Source organism: Xenopus tropicalis, chromosome 10 (genome assembly GCF_000004195.4).
Source record: "Xenopus tropicalis strain Nigerian chromosome 10, UCB_Xtro_10.0, whole genome shotgun sequence".
Taxonomy (NCBI): domain Eukaryota; kingdom Metazoa; phylum Chordata; class Amphibia; order Anura; family Pipidae; genus Xenopus; species Xenopus tropicalis.
The window spans coordinates 26334786-26347737 of record NC_030686.2 but is presented as its reverse complement, the minus strand read 5'-3'; the positions used below and the strand labels follow the sequence as shown (position 1 = coordinate 26347737).

Below are 12952 nucleotides of genomic sequence, written 5' to 3'. Positions count from 1 at the left end.
CAATGAGGCGCTTAAAGCAGTGTATTTGACTGTAAAGAATTTGTGACAGCTGGTGCAGCACTAGAGATGGAAGAGAAAAAGACAACAGTGTGTTTGCAAACCAGAGCATTTTAATTGCTGTGGGTTGTCCTCTGATCCAGAGGTCCAGATGAAAAGTGACTTAAGCCAAAAATTTCCCAAAGTCTGCCCCAAAGCTTGCACCTCTGCAATTTTGTTGGAAGTTGTAGGAGAGTGCCAACCATTAGGCAGGACCGTTTTAATAGAAGTGGAATCCCAGCCCCCTTTTTGCAAGATCTTTCTGCTTGATCAAAGAGCAGTTTCAAAGAGCAGTTTTCTTGTATTCTGTGTCCAAAGAAATATGTGATCACCTGAAATAACACTACACTGTATTCAAAGAAATAAAGCCACAGACACATTTTCTTTTATTTTACATACAAGATATTCCAGCTTTCCACCTACTCTCGCATTATATTACTCAGCTAGTTCTCGCACACTCCTGTCTGTCTGTGTTTGTCTCTGTAAATAGCTGAATAAAGCTAGTTGATAGAGTCGGTGACAGTACGTACTATGGCGTCCAGTGGGCAAGGGGTTTTGGTTTTGGCCCCAAATGGTAGGCGACAAACTGTGAAAGTGAAAGGCGGAACTCTATTACAGCAGGTAGAGTCGGGGGGCCGGGGATATAGGGGACACACGTTTCCCAGAGCATTCTGGGATCACTGTCAGAGCTCTGCGTTGTTGTATCACTTAACTACAATTCCCATCATATTGCGTTTATGTAATCGGATTTGGCGATGTTTATAGTTCAGACACAGGCAATAGTGATATTGGAATTGAGGTTACGGTGTAGCATTTCTGCCTCCGAAAACCTTGATTCGAGTGGGTGAATTTATTTTCTCAAAGCCATAAAACAGTTATTATTTTTCCTATTAACTGAAGCTGTTATGTGAAGAAAGCTGCAGTATGTTATGTTTCCTCAATATTTGTATGGTTTTTGTTTTTAGGTGCTGGAGGAAGTCTGCAGAAAGCAGAATTTGAACCCCAGAGACTATGGCTTAAAGTGAGTGTTTAATGCATGGAATTTTCTTGGCAACTGTCACGTATTCTGCCATTGATGCTGAGTCAGGACTGCCTGGGAATTGCAGGTTAAAGGAACAGTAACACCAAAAAATGAACACACCAGTTTTACCAGTGCAGGGCAACAGTACATTATATTTTAATTACTTTAAAGCTCTTTTATTTTTTGGTGTTACTGTTCCTTTAAGGTAACCTGTATGTACACACCACAGCATCATTTCATGCCTAATTTTTACTTTACTGTTGATAAATCTCTAGGAATGATATTTTGTCCCCATTGCCATATTGCCCATTTTTTTGTCATGTGTGCACCAACCTGTGGTCTGACACTTTTCTGCACACTTTGCTCTTGATTGCTGTGTCAGTGCAATAATGAATCTACTAATATATATATATATATATATATATATATATACAGTCCAGAGTGGGAGGCACACCATAAAATGAGAGTAAACCTAGGTGCCAGAGCTATAAAATCTGTAGATAGGTAAAGAATGTCGGCACTCTTAGGATTTCCACAATAAGGCAAAAAAGTAAAGTTTTTTTTCAAATGCAAGCGGTGAGATTTATTGTTTCCAACGTTTCAGTCCTTTACTAGGACTTTCGTTAGGTAAAGTCCTAGTAAAGGACTGAAACGTTGGAAACAATAAATCTCACCGCTTGCATTTGAAAAAAAACTTTACTTTTTTGCCTTATTGTGGAAATCCTAAGAGTGCCGACATTCTTTACCTATCTATATATATATATATATATAGGTCCTCACAACAGCACCTCACTCCAAAATGCTAATAAATAGCCGCCCATGTGCACAGAATACAAAATAAAACACAGCCAGCACCAAGGGTCTTATAGTTCAAATCAATCTCACTTGAGTTTGTTTTGAACTATAAGACCCTTGGTGCTGGCTGTGTTTAATTTTATATATATATATATATATATATATATATATATATATATATATATATAATAAAAATGCACAAACGCAGTAACTTTTATCAGCCAGACACTTGCTTTAAATAACCCAGTAGCTTTATATGTACTCCTTTCATAGGTCTAATAGGAAAGAGGATTGGCAGATGGGTTCAGAGAAATCAGCGGTACTGTACTTGCTTATGATTTGTATCTTGCTCCTTCTGTTGCTGTAGCAGAAACCCATAACCGTTTGCCATTATTTTACTGCAACTTAATGTAATGATTAATGTATAATTGCATGGTACTTCTCTATAACTAGTAGGTGCCCTTGTTTCCATGTAATTACATAAAGTGTGCTGCGCCAGTCTGTTCACACTTTGTAATATCTTTGTAGCTGTTTTGAGTCTACATCACTTTTTAATAAACTTTATGTTGGATTGCTTTCAGGTTTACATTAATACATCAGTACTGCTGTTTTTTGTCATTCAATTACCATTTGACTGTTTTCCATGGTTTTTGTACTTTAATGCCTGCATGTTACTACTTTTTATACACAGGCTGACAAGCAGCTGTGTCTGACTGTAGCTTTAAAACGTTTTGGTATGTTATAGACTGGCAAATTCTAAGCAACTTTTCAATTGGTCTTTATTGTTTATTTTTTAAAATTTGTTTACTATTTGCCTCCTTCTTCTAAGGGCTGTGGCACACGTGGAGATTAGTCACCCGCGACAAATTCCCAAAATGTCGACTAATCTCCCCGAAATGCCATCCGACCGGCGAAAATGTAAATCGCCGCTGGGATGGCATACACGGTGCCGCAATTTCCCTGAAATCACAGAAGTTTCCTCTCAAGGCAACTTCCGCGATTTTGGGGAAATTGCGGCGCCGCATATGCCATTCCACCGGCGATTTACATTTTGGGAATGGTATTTCGGGGAGATTAGTCGACTAGTCTCCCCGTCTGCCACAGCCCTAACTCTTTACAGCTTTGAAATGGGAGTCACTTACCCCACAAGCCAAAAACACATTGCTCTGTGAGGCTACAGGTTTATTGTTATTGTTAGTTTTTATAACTTCTTTTTCTATTCAGGTCCTCTCCTATTCATATACCAGCCTCATTCAAACCACTCCCTGGTTGCTAAGGTAATTTGGACCCTTGCAAGCAGATAGCTGCTGAAACTCCAAACTAAAGAGCTGCTGAACAAAAAGTGAAATAACTAACAAAAATATAAATAATAAAAAATGAAGACCAATCTCAAATTGTCTCAGAATATTACTCTCTACATCACACTAAGGGCCGTGGCAGATGGGGAGATTAGTCGTCCGCGACAAATCTCCCCGAAATGCCATCCCACCGGCAAGAATGTAAATTGCTGCGTATGTGATCCCACCGGCGATTTGCATTCTTGCAGGTGGGATGGCATTTTGGGGAGATTAGTCGCCCGCGACAAGGGAGATTTGTTGTGGGCAACTAATCTCCCCATCTGCCACGGCCCTAACAGTTAACTTAAAGATAAACAACCCCGTTAACAACAATGCACAACATTTTAACATTGAGCATTGGAAATTACATAGTCCCCACTATTCACTGTTCAGTAAATATTCTTTACACTTCTTACTGTACTATTTCCTTTAATTTCTTTCTCTTTGTTTTTGCATGTGACTTTTTTTTTTTGCTATGCCTGCACTTCTCTTTCATGTGATGTTTCCTGCCTCTCATGTGTCTGCTTGCTTTTTTTATTCTGTGGTGTGTCCATTGTCCTTTTACTGATACTGCTGAACCCTCATACCAATACACTGTTTCTAAATGCTTGTCAAATCACAGTACCTCTGCATGAATTCCATTGTTACAAATCTCATTACCACTGTCATGTCATTGTTTCTGTTATTCAGCACTGCAATTGGATCAAATAGATCAAACACCTTTTTAAAAAGTTATATATCCTGAGCTATAACACTTGATTAAGTACCAATCTCTCTCTGGCAGCTTCATCAACATAAGAACTATTTGTCTGGTGCATGTGGGTTTTTTTTATGGGCAAGCAGCCACCCACAAGCCTGCATCACAATGAACATTTCCAGTTGTCAGATGGAGGGAGATGTTAGGCAGATGTCCCAATTAATATCAGCTACGGATTTACTCCGTCCATGATTTTTGGATAATTATCTATAATTTTTGAATTTGGATGAATATCAAAACCTCCACAAGCATTCTGAACTTAATTTGAACCTTAGTTTGCAGATTTAAATAGAAGATTAATTAAACAATTACTCCAGTTGTGAACAACTGTGATTTGGCCGAATCCCACAAGTCCTGCTAAAGGATTTGGGAGAATTCTGAACCAAATTCTGCATTTGGTGCATCCCTTATATTATCTGCATCATTTTTTTTATTCCTGTTATTTATACAGGTATAGCACCAACACATTTCCACAGCATTTTACATAGATTATTCATTATTCACATCAGTCCCTGCCCCAGAAGAGCTTATAATCTACGGTCCCTATCACATTCACACATTATAATCAATTTAATCAAAAGCCAGTTAACATGCCTGCAGATAGTGCCCTGGCTGGGATTGAACTCAGTGCTGCAAGGCAGAATTGCTACCCACTAAGCCACTGTGCTGCACATCACAACTAAACTGTGCATTTTGTGTTCCACTAATAATAGTGGTTTATTACTACTCCTCTTGCACCTGGTTTATGCAGGTAAATCTCTACAGCTTGGTCACTACATGTAGCTCTCCTTTAAGCACTGAATAGGCTACCTCATGGATAAATAGACATATTTTTCTAGTAATGGCTTATAAATGTGATGTCTATACAGGATTAAGCAGCAGAAAGATAATACAATTTTTGTCTAAGTGACCATAACTAAACGGGTTGCATTAACATCCACCCATTAAGTCTTGGGTCACATTGTTTTAAGTGAACCTGAAGGGTAATGGTACACCAGGGCTGTGGAGTCGAAGTCGAAGGCAATTTTGGGTACCTGGAGTCGGAGTCGGCAAAAAATGAACCAACTCCGACTCCTACTAAATTTAAATGGGAATAAAAAAAAAAAATAAAGCAAGTTTAAATGTCCCAATTCACAAACAGTCATAATTAATTACTTCTCTGCTATAAGAATAAAGCCCAATGCACGCAGTGCATAAACGAACACGTTGAGTGACCATGAAGCTTTTCATTGACTGTATGCTTCACTAAATGGGACGTAACGCACAGTTACGGTGCAGCAGCTCCACTGCGTCGTGTTCCTCTGTTACAGGGAACACAATGCCCACTGGGAACCCAGCCTAACTCTCACTGATAACTAATTAAGTAAAAACATTGCAGGACTAGAAATACTTGTATACGTGAAGGGAATGGATAGTCAATAGTTTAAAGGAACAGTAACACCAAAAAATGAAAGTGTATAAAAGTAACTAAAATATAATGTGCTGCTGCCCTGCACTGTGTGTTTACTTCAGAAAATCTACTATAATTTATATAAATAAGCTGCTGTGTAGTATGGGGGCAGCCATTCCTGCACTGGTACAGCTGGGGTGTTTGCTACAGAAACCCTACTATAGTTTATATAAATACCCTGCTGTGTAGCCCCGGGGGCAGCCATTCCTGCACTGGTACAGCTGGGGTGTTTGCTACAGAAACCCTACTATAGTTTATATAAATACCCTGCTGTGTAGCCCCGGGGGCAGCCATTCCTGCACTGGTACAGCTGGGGTGTTTGCTACAGAAACCCTACTATAGTTTATATAAATACCCTGCTGTGTAGCCCCGGGGGCAGCTGCTCCTGCACTGGTACAGCTGGGGTGTTTGCTACAGAAACCCTACTATAGTTTATATAAATACCCCACTGTGTAGCCCCGGGGGCAGCCGTTCCTGCACTGGTACAGCTGGGGTGTTTGCTACAGAAACCCTACTATAGTTTATATAAATACCCCGCTGTGTAGCCCCGGGGGCAGCCATTCCTGCACTGGTACAGCTGGGGTGTTTGCTACAGAAACCCTACTATAGTTTATATAAATGCCCCGGGGGCAGCTGTTCCTGCACTGGTACAGCTGGGGTGTTTGCTACAGAAACCCTACTATAGTTTATTTAAATACCCCGCTGTGTAGCCCCGGGGGCAGCTGTTCCTGCACTGGTACAGCTGGGGTGTTTGCTACAGAAACCCTACTATAGTTTATTTAAATACCCTGCTGTGTAGCCCCGGGGGCAGCCATTCCTGCACCGGTACAGCTGGGGTGTTTGCTGCAGAAACCCTACTATAGTTTATATAAATACCCCGCTGTGTAGCCCCGGGGGCAGCCGTTCCTGCACTGGTACAGCTGGGGTGTTTTCTACAGAAACCCTACTATAGTTTATATATATGCCCCGGGGGCAGCCATTCCTGCACTGGTACAGCTGGGGTGTTTGCTACAGAAACCCTACTATAGTTTATATAAATAAGCTGCTATGTAGCCATGGAGGCAGCCATTCAAAGGAGAAAAGGCACAGACACATAGCAGATAACCAATAAAACACTATTGTATTCTACAGAACTTGTCTGTTATCTGCTATGTAACCTGTGCCTTTTCTCCTTTTTTCCAGCTTCAATGGCTGCCCCCGTGGCTACACAGCAGCTTATTATATAAATTATAGTAGTTTTACTGTAGCAAACACACCAGTTTTACCAGTGCAGGGCAACAGTGCATTATATTTTTATTACTTTAAAGCTCTTTTATATTTTGGTGTTACAGTTCCTTTAAGACTGAAGCTTTAAAACATTTGAAAAACTGCTGTAATGTTAGCTTAAACTTTAAACATGACTATGGGATTCTAGGGAAATCATTAGGAGTAGGAGTATAGATAAAATTGTCTATCAGTTTATTATCAGTTCAGTTGTGTTTTAAGTGCCCCTTCCCCTTCCTGGATGTATAAACTACATTAGCATATTAAAAACAGAGGAGTCGGAGTCGGAAGTATCAGAAACTGAGGAGTCGGAGTCGGAGAATTTATCTACCGACTCCACAGCCCTGTGGTACACACTGCCTGTTAGCACCAGACCAGGGTACTTCTTCCATGGAGATATTGTCTTACTGCTTCTCTCTGCCTTTTTATGCTCCTTCCTGCCTTTTTCTGCTCCTTCCTACTTTGTACCAGGTGCGCATGTGCAGTAGAGTTATATGCTGAACTTTAAACAAAAAGCTAGTGCTTCTCCTTGGAATGGGCACTCTTTAGCAAATTAAAACAACCGACCCCACTCACAAAATCAGAGAGAGTCCTCGCAAAATACCTCGCCGCTGCCGCACGCAAAACAATTTTACATCTTTGGCTAACTTCAGAACAACCAACAATAGAATTGACCAAACAAAAACTGCATCACATCTTCTATATGGACTGGCTGGAAACAATGATACATAGAGAACAAAATACAACCAAATTTTTTACACATTGGGAAAACTACATAAGATCTCTTCCAGAACAGGCAAAATACTTAACAATATACTCCCTACAGAACACGACATGGTACGAAACAGAACTCATAAGAAACAACCAACTATTAGCAGAAACTCAGAAATATATACAAACAATAACAAAAGATGAAAGATCACAACGATCAGAGCCTCCCAGGAGTCACAGAACTGCTAAGATACTATCAAGGAGAACAAATACCTCCTAAGAAAAGAATAGACAGACTGAGCTCAAAGGTGGGTCAACAGGTTTATATTTTATTAGTTGAATAAAAAAATAAAGTTACAATAACAATAACAGAAACTGTGAAAAGCCATGAATAAAGCATGCTGTAAAATAAACAAATGACTTTATTAACAGAAGGAAAAAAATGGCATAAAACAAACAGAATGTATGTACAATATATATGTAAAAAATCTCAATAAAAACATTATTAAAAAAAAAAAAAAAGCTAGTGCTTTCACTCTGCTGCACATGTGTCAGCCTGGGGCTATTAAATAACCAAGAAGTGAAAGAAGACAATTGTTCTGTGGTGATCTCTCAGAAGTACCCCAGGCCCGTGCAGTTATCTGCTAACAGGAGCACTGGCTCTGGTTATTGGGTAAGTGATTATGATCAATGGTAAGTGCCTAACATTTGGCACCCCCAGTGATTTCACCTTTCCTTCTTGTATAAAATATCCTAGATTCTTAAGAAAAAACTTTGAAAAGTAGAGACATCATGTGTTAATGCATACAGGGAGTTGTTAATAGAAGTATGTTCCAAATATTGCTTGAAATAGACCATTGATCTGTATATTGTATGGGTTTCAAGGTTGTAACATTGTACAAACTCTGCTTGCTCAGAGTATAATACTGGTTAGAGCACATGCTTCTCTGCTTAATGTATTTCTGGTAGAGGCCCCTTCCAGCATTCCAAAGACCAGTTTCATTTCTATCAATTTATTTGCAGGTTTCAGAGAACACTTGTGGATCTTACACTTCAGTGGAGATTTGCCAACATTCCGAACAATGCCAAACTGGAAATGGTGAGCTGCACACAGCAGCAAGCATCAGCACAGGACACGGTAAGCCATGTATGTATGTATGTATGTATGTATGTATGTATGTTTAACTATATTTATGAAGTGGTACAATCTTACAATATACAAGTTTACACACAGGGAGGACAAGTATTATATAATAAATACAATAAATAAAGTATAAATACGCAAAGATTAATTTCCATTTGGTATGAGACACAGTAGGAAGGAGGTCCCTGCTCTGTAGAGCTTACAGTCTAAGTGGTTGGGTAACATACAGGCACAAATTAGAAGGTAAGAGTGCACAAGGTATGGGCAATGGCTCTTAAGCTCAAGACTAAACAAAATAATTTTGTAGTGCTCCAGAAAGTAGAGTTTTTTCTTAAAGAGCGTGTGTATTCCTTCCAGAGGAATTCAGGGATAGAGTTCCAGAGGTAAGGAGCAGCGAGATAGAAAGGTTTATGTTGAGAGAGAGAGCAGTGGGTGCGGATGGTGTAACAAGTAGGCTCTGAGAGGAGCGGAGGAGATGACCAGGAATGTGCAAGGAGACCAGAAAAGAAATGTAGTAAGGAGCAGAGGAGTGAATGTTAGCAAAAGGATTTTGTATGCTACCCTTTGCTTAACAGGCAGCCATCAGGGCCGCCATCAGAAATCACGGGGCCCCTCACAAAAAAAAATTCTGGGCCCCGCTCCCACCAGTACAAAGGACTCACAGATATGAGACATTGGTAGCCAGCAGGGCCCCCCTAATACATGGTAGCCAGCAGTGCCCCCCCCAGTACATTGGTAGCCAGCTGTGCCCCCCAGTGCATTGGTAGCCAGCTTGTGCCCCCCTTCCCCCAGTACATTGGTAGCCAGCTGTGCCCCCCCAGTACATTGGTAGCCAGCTGTGCTCCCCCAGTACATTGGTAGCCAGCTGTGCCCCCCTTCCCCCAGTACATTGGTAGCCAGCTGTACCCCCCTTCCCCCAGTACATTGGTAGCCAGCTGTGCCCCCCTTCCCCCAGTACATTGGTAGCCAGCTGTACCCCCCTTCCCCTAGTACATTGGTAGCCAGCGTCTTGTACGGCGGCTCCTCCTTGGCGGCGGCGGCTCCTCCTTGGCGGCAGCGGCTCCTCCGGCGAGGCCCTTCCTGTATGACACCTCGGCGCTTCTGAGTGCCGAATGAAGCCAGGCCCTTTTATAAGGTTGCGCCCCGTGCGTACTGACGTGAATGTACGCACGGGGCGCGACCAATAGGATCACCCGCTGACCACCACTGACAGGGCCCGGAATTGATTAAAGGGGGCCCGAGCTACTAAGATAACTTTAGCATGGCCGGGCCCCCTCTTAAAGTTAAAATCGTCCGGGCCCGGGACGGCTGTACCCCTGTGTCCCCCTGATGGTGCCCCCCTGATGGCGGCCCTGGCAGTCATGCTGGGGATTTTATTTGGAACTGGACAGGAGAGAGCAGGAGGATCCAACAGCAGAATTTAAGATTGATTGCAGGGCAGAGAGGTGGGAGTCCAGTTAGTAGGATATTGCAGTAATCTAAACGGGAAAGTATAAGGGCATGGATTAGTTTTTTAGCTGTTTATTAATATGGTTAGAGAAGGAGAGGGACAAAGATAAGCCCCAGACAACGTGCTGAATTAACAGGGTATTAACATCAATAGTAATGTTGAAAGGAGGAGAAGGGCTAAGTTTGGGTGGGAAGACCATTAGCTCTGTTTTAGCTAGGTTGAGTTTAAGGTGGAATTGCTTCATCCAGGAGCAGATAGCTAGAAGACAGTTACAATTCTGAGTTGGAACACTAGTCCTTAGCGAAGGGTTGTATAGATATATCTAGATGTCATCTACATATAATTGGTATTTAAGACCAAATGTAAAGATAAGGTCTCCTAAAATGAGAGTTGACAGGGAGAACAAGTGAGGGCCAAGTACAGAACCTTGAGGCACCCCCCTCACTAAGCTGAACCGGGGAAGAGGATTTGTAAGCAAAAGCAACAGAGAAGGAGCAGTTGGAAAGACAGGAAGAGACCCAGTATGCATTCATTTGGTGAAGGATGAAGAAGTGAGCTGAATATGGAAAATAAGCATTGTGGGTTGGGTGTATTATAGTATTCTTGCTTGGCCTGGGATAGGGCAGAATTAAGGCAGGCCATAAGTAATGGAGTAGTAGTAGTGGAGGAAGTCTGCTTTTGCACGAGATTTCCTCGAATTGCGATCTACAGATCGTGCCGCGAGAGTTAAACCAGGAACGAGGATTGTGGGCACGACAGCGTTGTGGCTGCAGAGGGTCATAGGTGTTAATTACGGATGATAGAATTGAATTGTAGATATTTACCAATAACTTCGGATCAGATATCAACAGTTTGGGTGTTAGGATGAGGGTTATTAGAATGGGAAGTGTGCGAGATAAGATGATGATCTGAAAGAGGAAAATGTGGAAAGGTTTAGATTTTTGATAAAGACCAGATCTAGGAGATGACCATCTTTATGCATAGCTGTATTTGCCCACAGCTGGAGATCAAAGGAGGAGGTTAGATCGAGAAATTGAGATGGCCAGGATGAAATGGGTCATCTATATGGAAGTTAAAATCACCCAAAATAATTGAAGGGGTGTCAGAACATAGGAGAAACAAAAAGAGAGCCAGGATTCAAAGTCAGAGAAGAATGTAGCCAAGGATTTTGTAGAAGGTGGTCTAAGCAACTGCCACCCACACAGAGAGAGGGTGGAACAGCTGAACCGCATGCACCTCAAAAGAAGAAAACATGAAAGAAGAAGGTATAGAGATTAGTTTAAAACAGCAGGGGAGAGCAGAATTCCTACTCCTCCCCCACGGTGGGGAGTATGAGAGGAGAGGCCGCCATAAGAGAGAGCTGCCTCAATAGCATTATAATTCTCAGAGAGTCAGGTCTCTTTTATGGTAAACAGATAAAAAAAATACTTGGAGCAGAACATATTTACTTAATTGGTTTGGGTATAAAGGATTTGTTTGCAAAGGGTCATGCATGGACTCTACAGCTCTACTTTTGTCTGTGCAGTAATAGCCTGGTCTAGTAATAATAAGGAAGGCTTTTTCAGGTGTCACCTATTTGGTAACATACTTTAGGACTACTTTAGACACTTTACTACTAGGACTACTTTAGACAAGCATTTTTAGACAGTTTGGAGGGTGGCCAAGTACTATAACTCAATCAGATAAGATGACACATTCGAGTATAGGAAATAAAGGAATGCCGTTTTTCATGTAAATAAACCGTTCTATTTACACAAACAGATCAAGACCTTTTTTTTTTAATTTTTTTATTTGTACAGTACAGTACAGTATGTTTTATGGTAACAAATACAAGTTCATGTTTTAACAATCCTTATGGTTTGTTTTTTAATGTGTCTTTAGTAGCCTTAAATCATGGTGGTCCATAACACAGTAGGGTGCCTAATCCAGAAAACCCTCATGTCCCAACTATTGCTTATAACAGTTTGCATACCTGTGTAGCAATAATGTTTGCTGACACCCGTAATCTTAAGGAGATCATTGTGATTTAGTATCTCCTTACCAAAAATATAACTAATTAAAATAGCTTATTTTTTATCTGAGTAGTCCGATGTCATTAAAAAAGAAAGACACTTTGCTCTGGTGTGTTGGCCTGGCCACCTGGGGCCTATCAGAGAACTTGAAGCAAAGGGCCCCTAAAACATTTGTAATTATAACATTATCAGTGTCAGATAAGTTCAGATTAACAGCAATTTAAGACACAGGCTGCAGAATATATTAACCCATGCTTTAGGAAAAGGACCCACGGAACGGTCCAGTCACCTGTGCTAGATCTCTGCTATTGTGGCCGACTACCCCCTCCAAAATAAAGTGATCTCCGGAGCATTTTGTATGCACTAACCTCTTTTTGGGGTCTGTAAATGCCAGATACTTTGGTGGTCCTATGCACAATGGACATCAAACTGTTCAGTGGACCCTTGTCTTTCATATTTAGGATGTGTTTTCTTGGTACCTAATGTTATGTGGGAGATAAGATGCTAGAATGTGGAAGCTTTGAGGCGATTTCTTAGAATTGTTATACATTTTTATAGAAACTGCTAAGTTCAGGAAAGCATTTATGTTTAGTACTTAGTAGAAAGACATGGTGGCCCATTTAAGATTTGGCAGAATGTGTACTTTTCAAAAATGTATGGTTTCCAGGATTTTTGGCTTTGGAATCTAGGTATGCCATATTCTGATGTAATGCTTTGAAAATATGGTAATTTACTGCTGGGAGTTTTTGATCTATAGAAGTCAGAAATCACTATAAAACTATACATATCTGGTATTAGCACATTCAGGAGACATGAGGATTTTCAAAGCAGTTGAATTTTGGTCCATAAAATAAAATATTTTTCTGGTATAAATCTCTATATCATGAAAAAAATTGAATTTTTCTTGTTTTTGGTATCTAAGGCTCTAAATCTTGTTCCAGAAGTGGAAATACACAAAAACTCGGGCAGATTTGGA

The 12952-nt window shown here is 40.9% G+C and overlaps 1 protein-coding gene across 3 annotated transcripts in view; it reads left to right on the top strand.

Moving 5' to 3' along the window:
- The first annotated feature begins 516 nt into the window (after window positions 1-516).
- The window catches only part of aspscr1 (alveolar soft part sarcoma chromosome region, candidate 1), a 43025-nt gene continuing 30589 nt past the window's right edge, over window positions 517-12952 (top strand). The window contains exons 1-3 of one of the 3 annotated variants that reach the window (XM_018097774.2): window positions 517-657; window positions 1002-1057; window positions 8394-8517. In XM_018097774.2, coding sequence (XP_017953263.2) covers window positions 568-657; window positions 1002-1057; window positions 8394-8517 — 270 coding nt within the window. In that variant the 5' untranslated portion in view covers window positions 517-567. Of the gene's footprint in view, window positions 658-732; window positions 877-1001; window positions 1058-8393; window positions 8518-12952 lie in introns of those variants that run through there. The other 2 variants (NM_001045605.1, XM_031894149.1) reach the window with 2 other exon arrangements.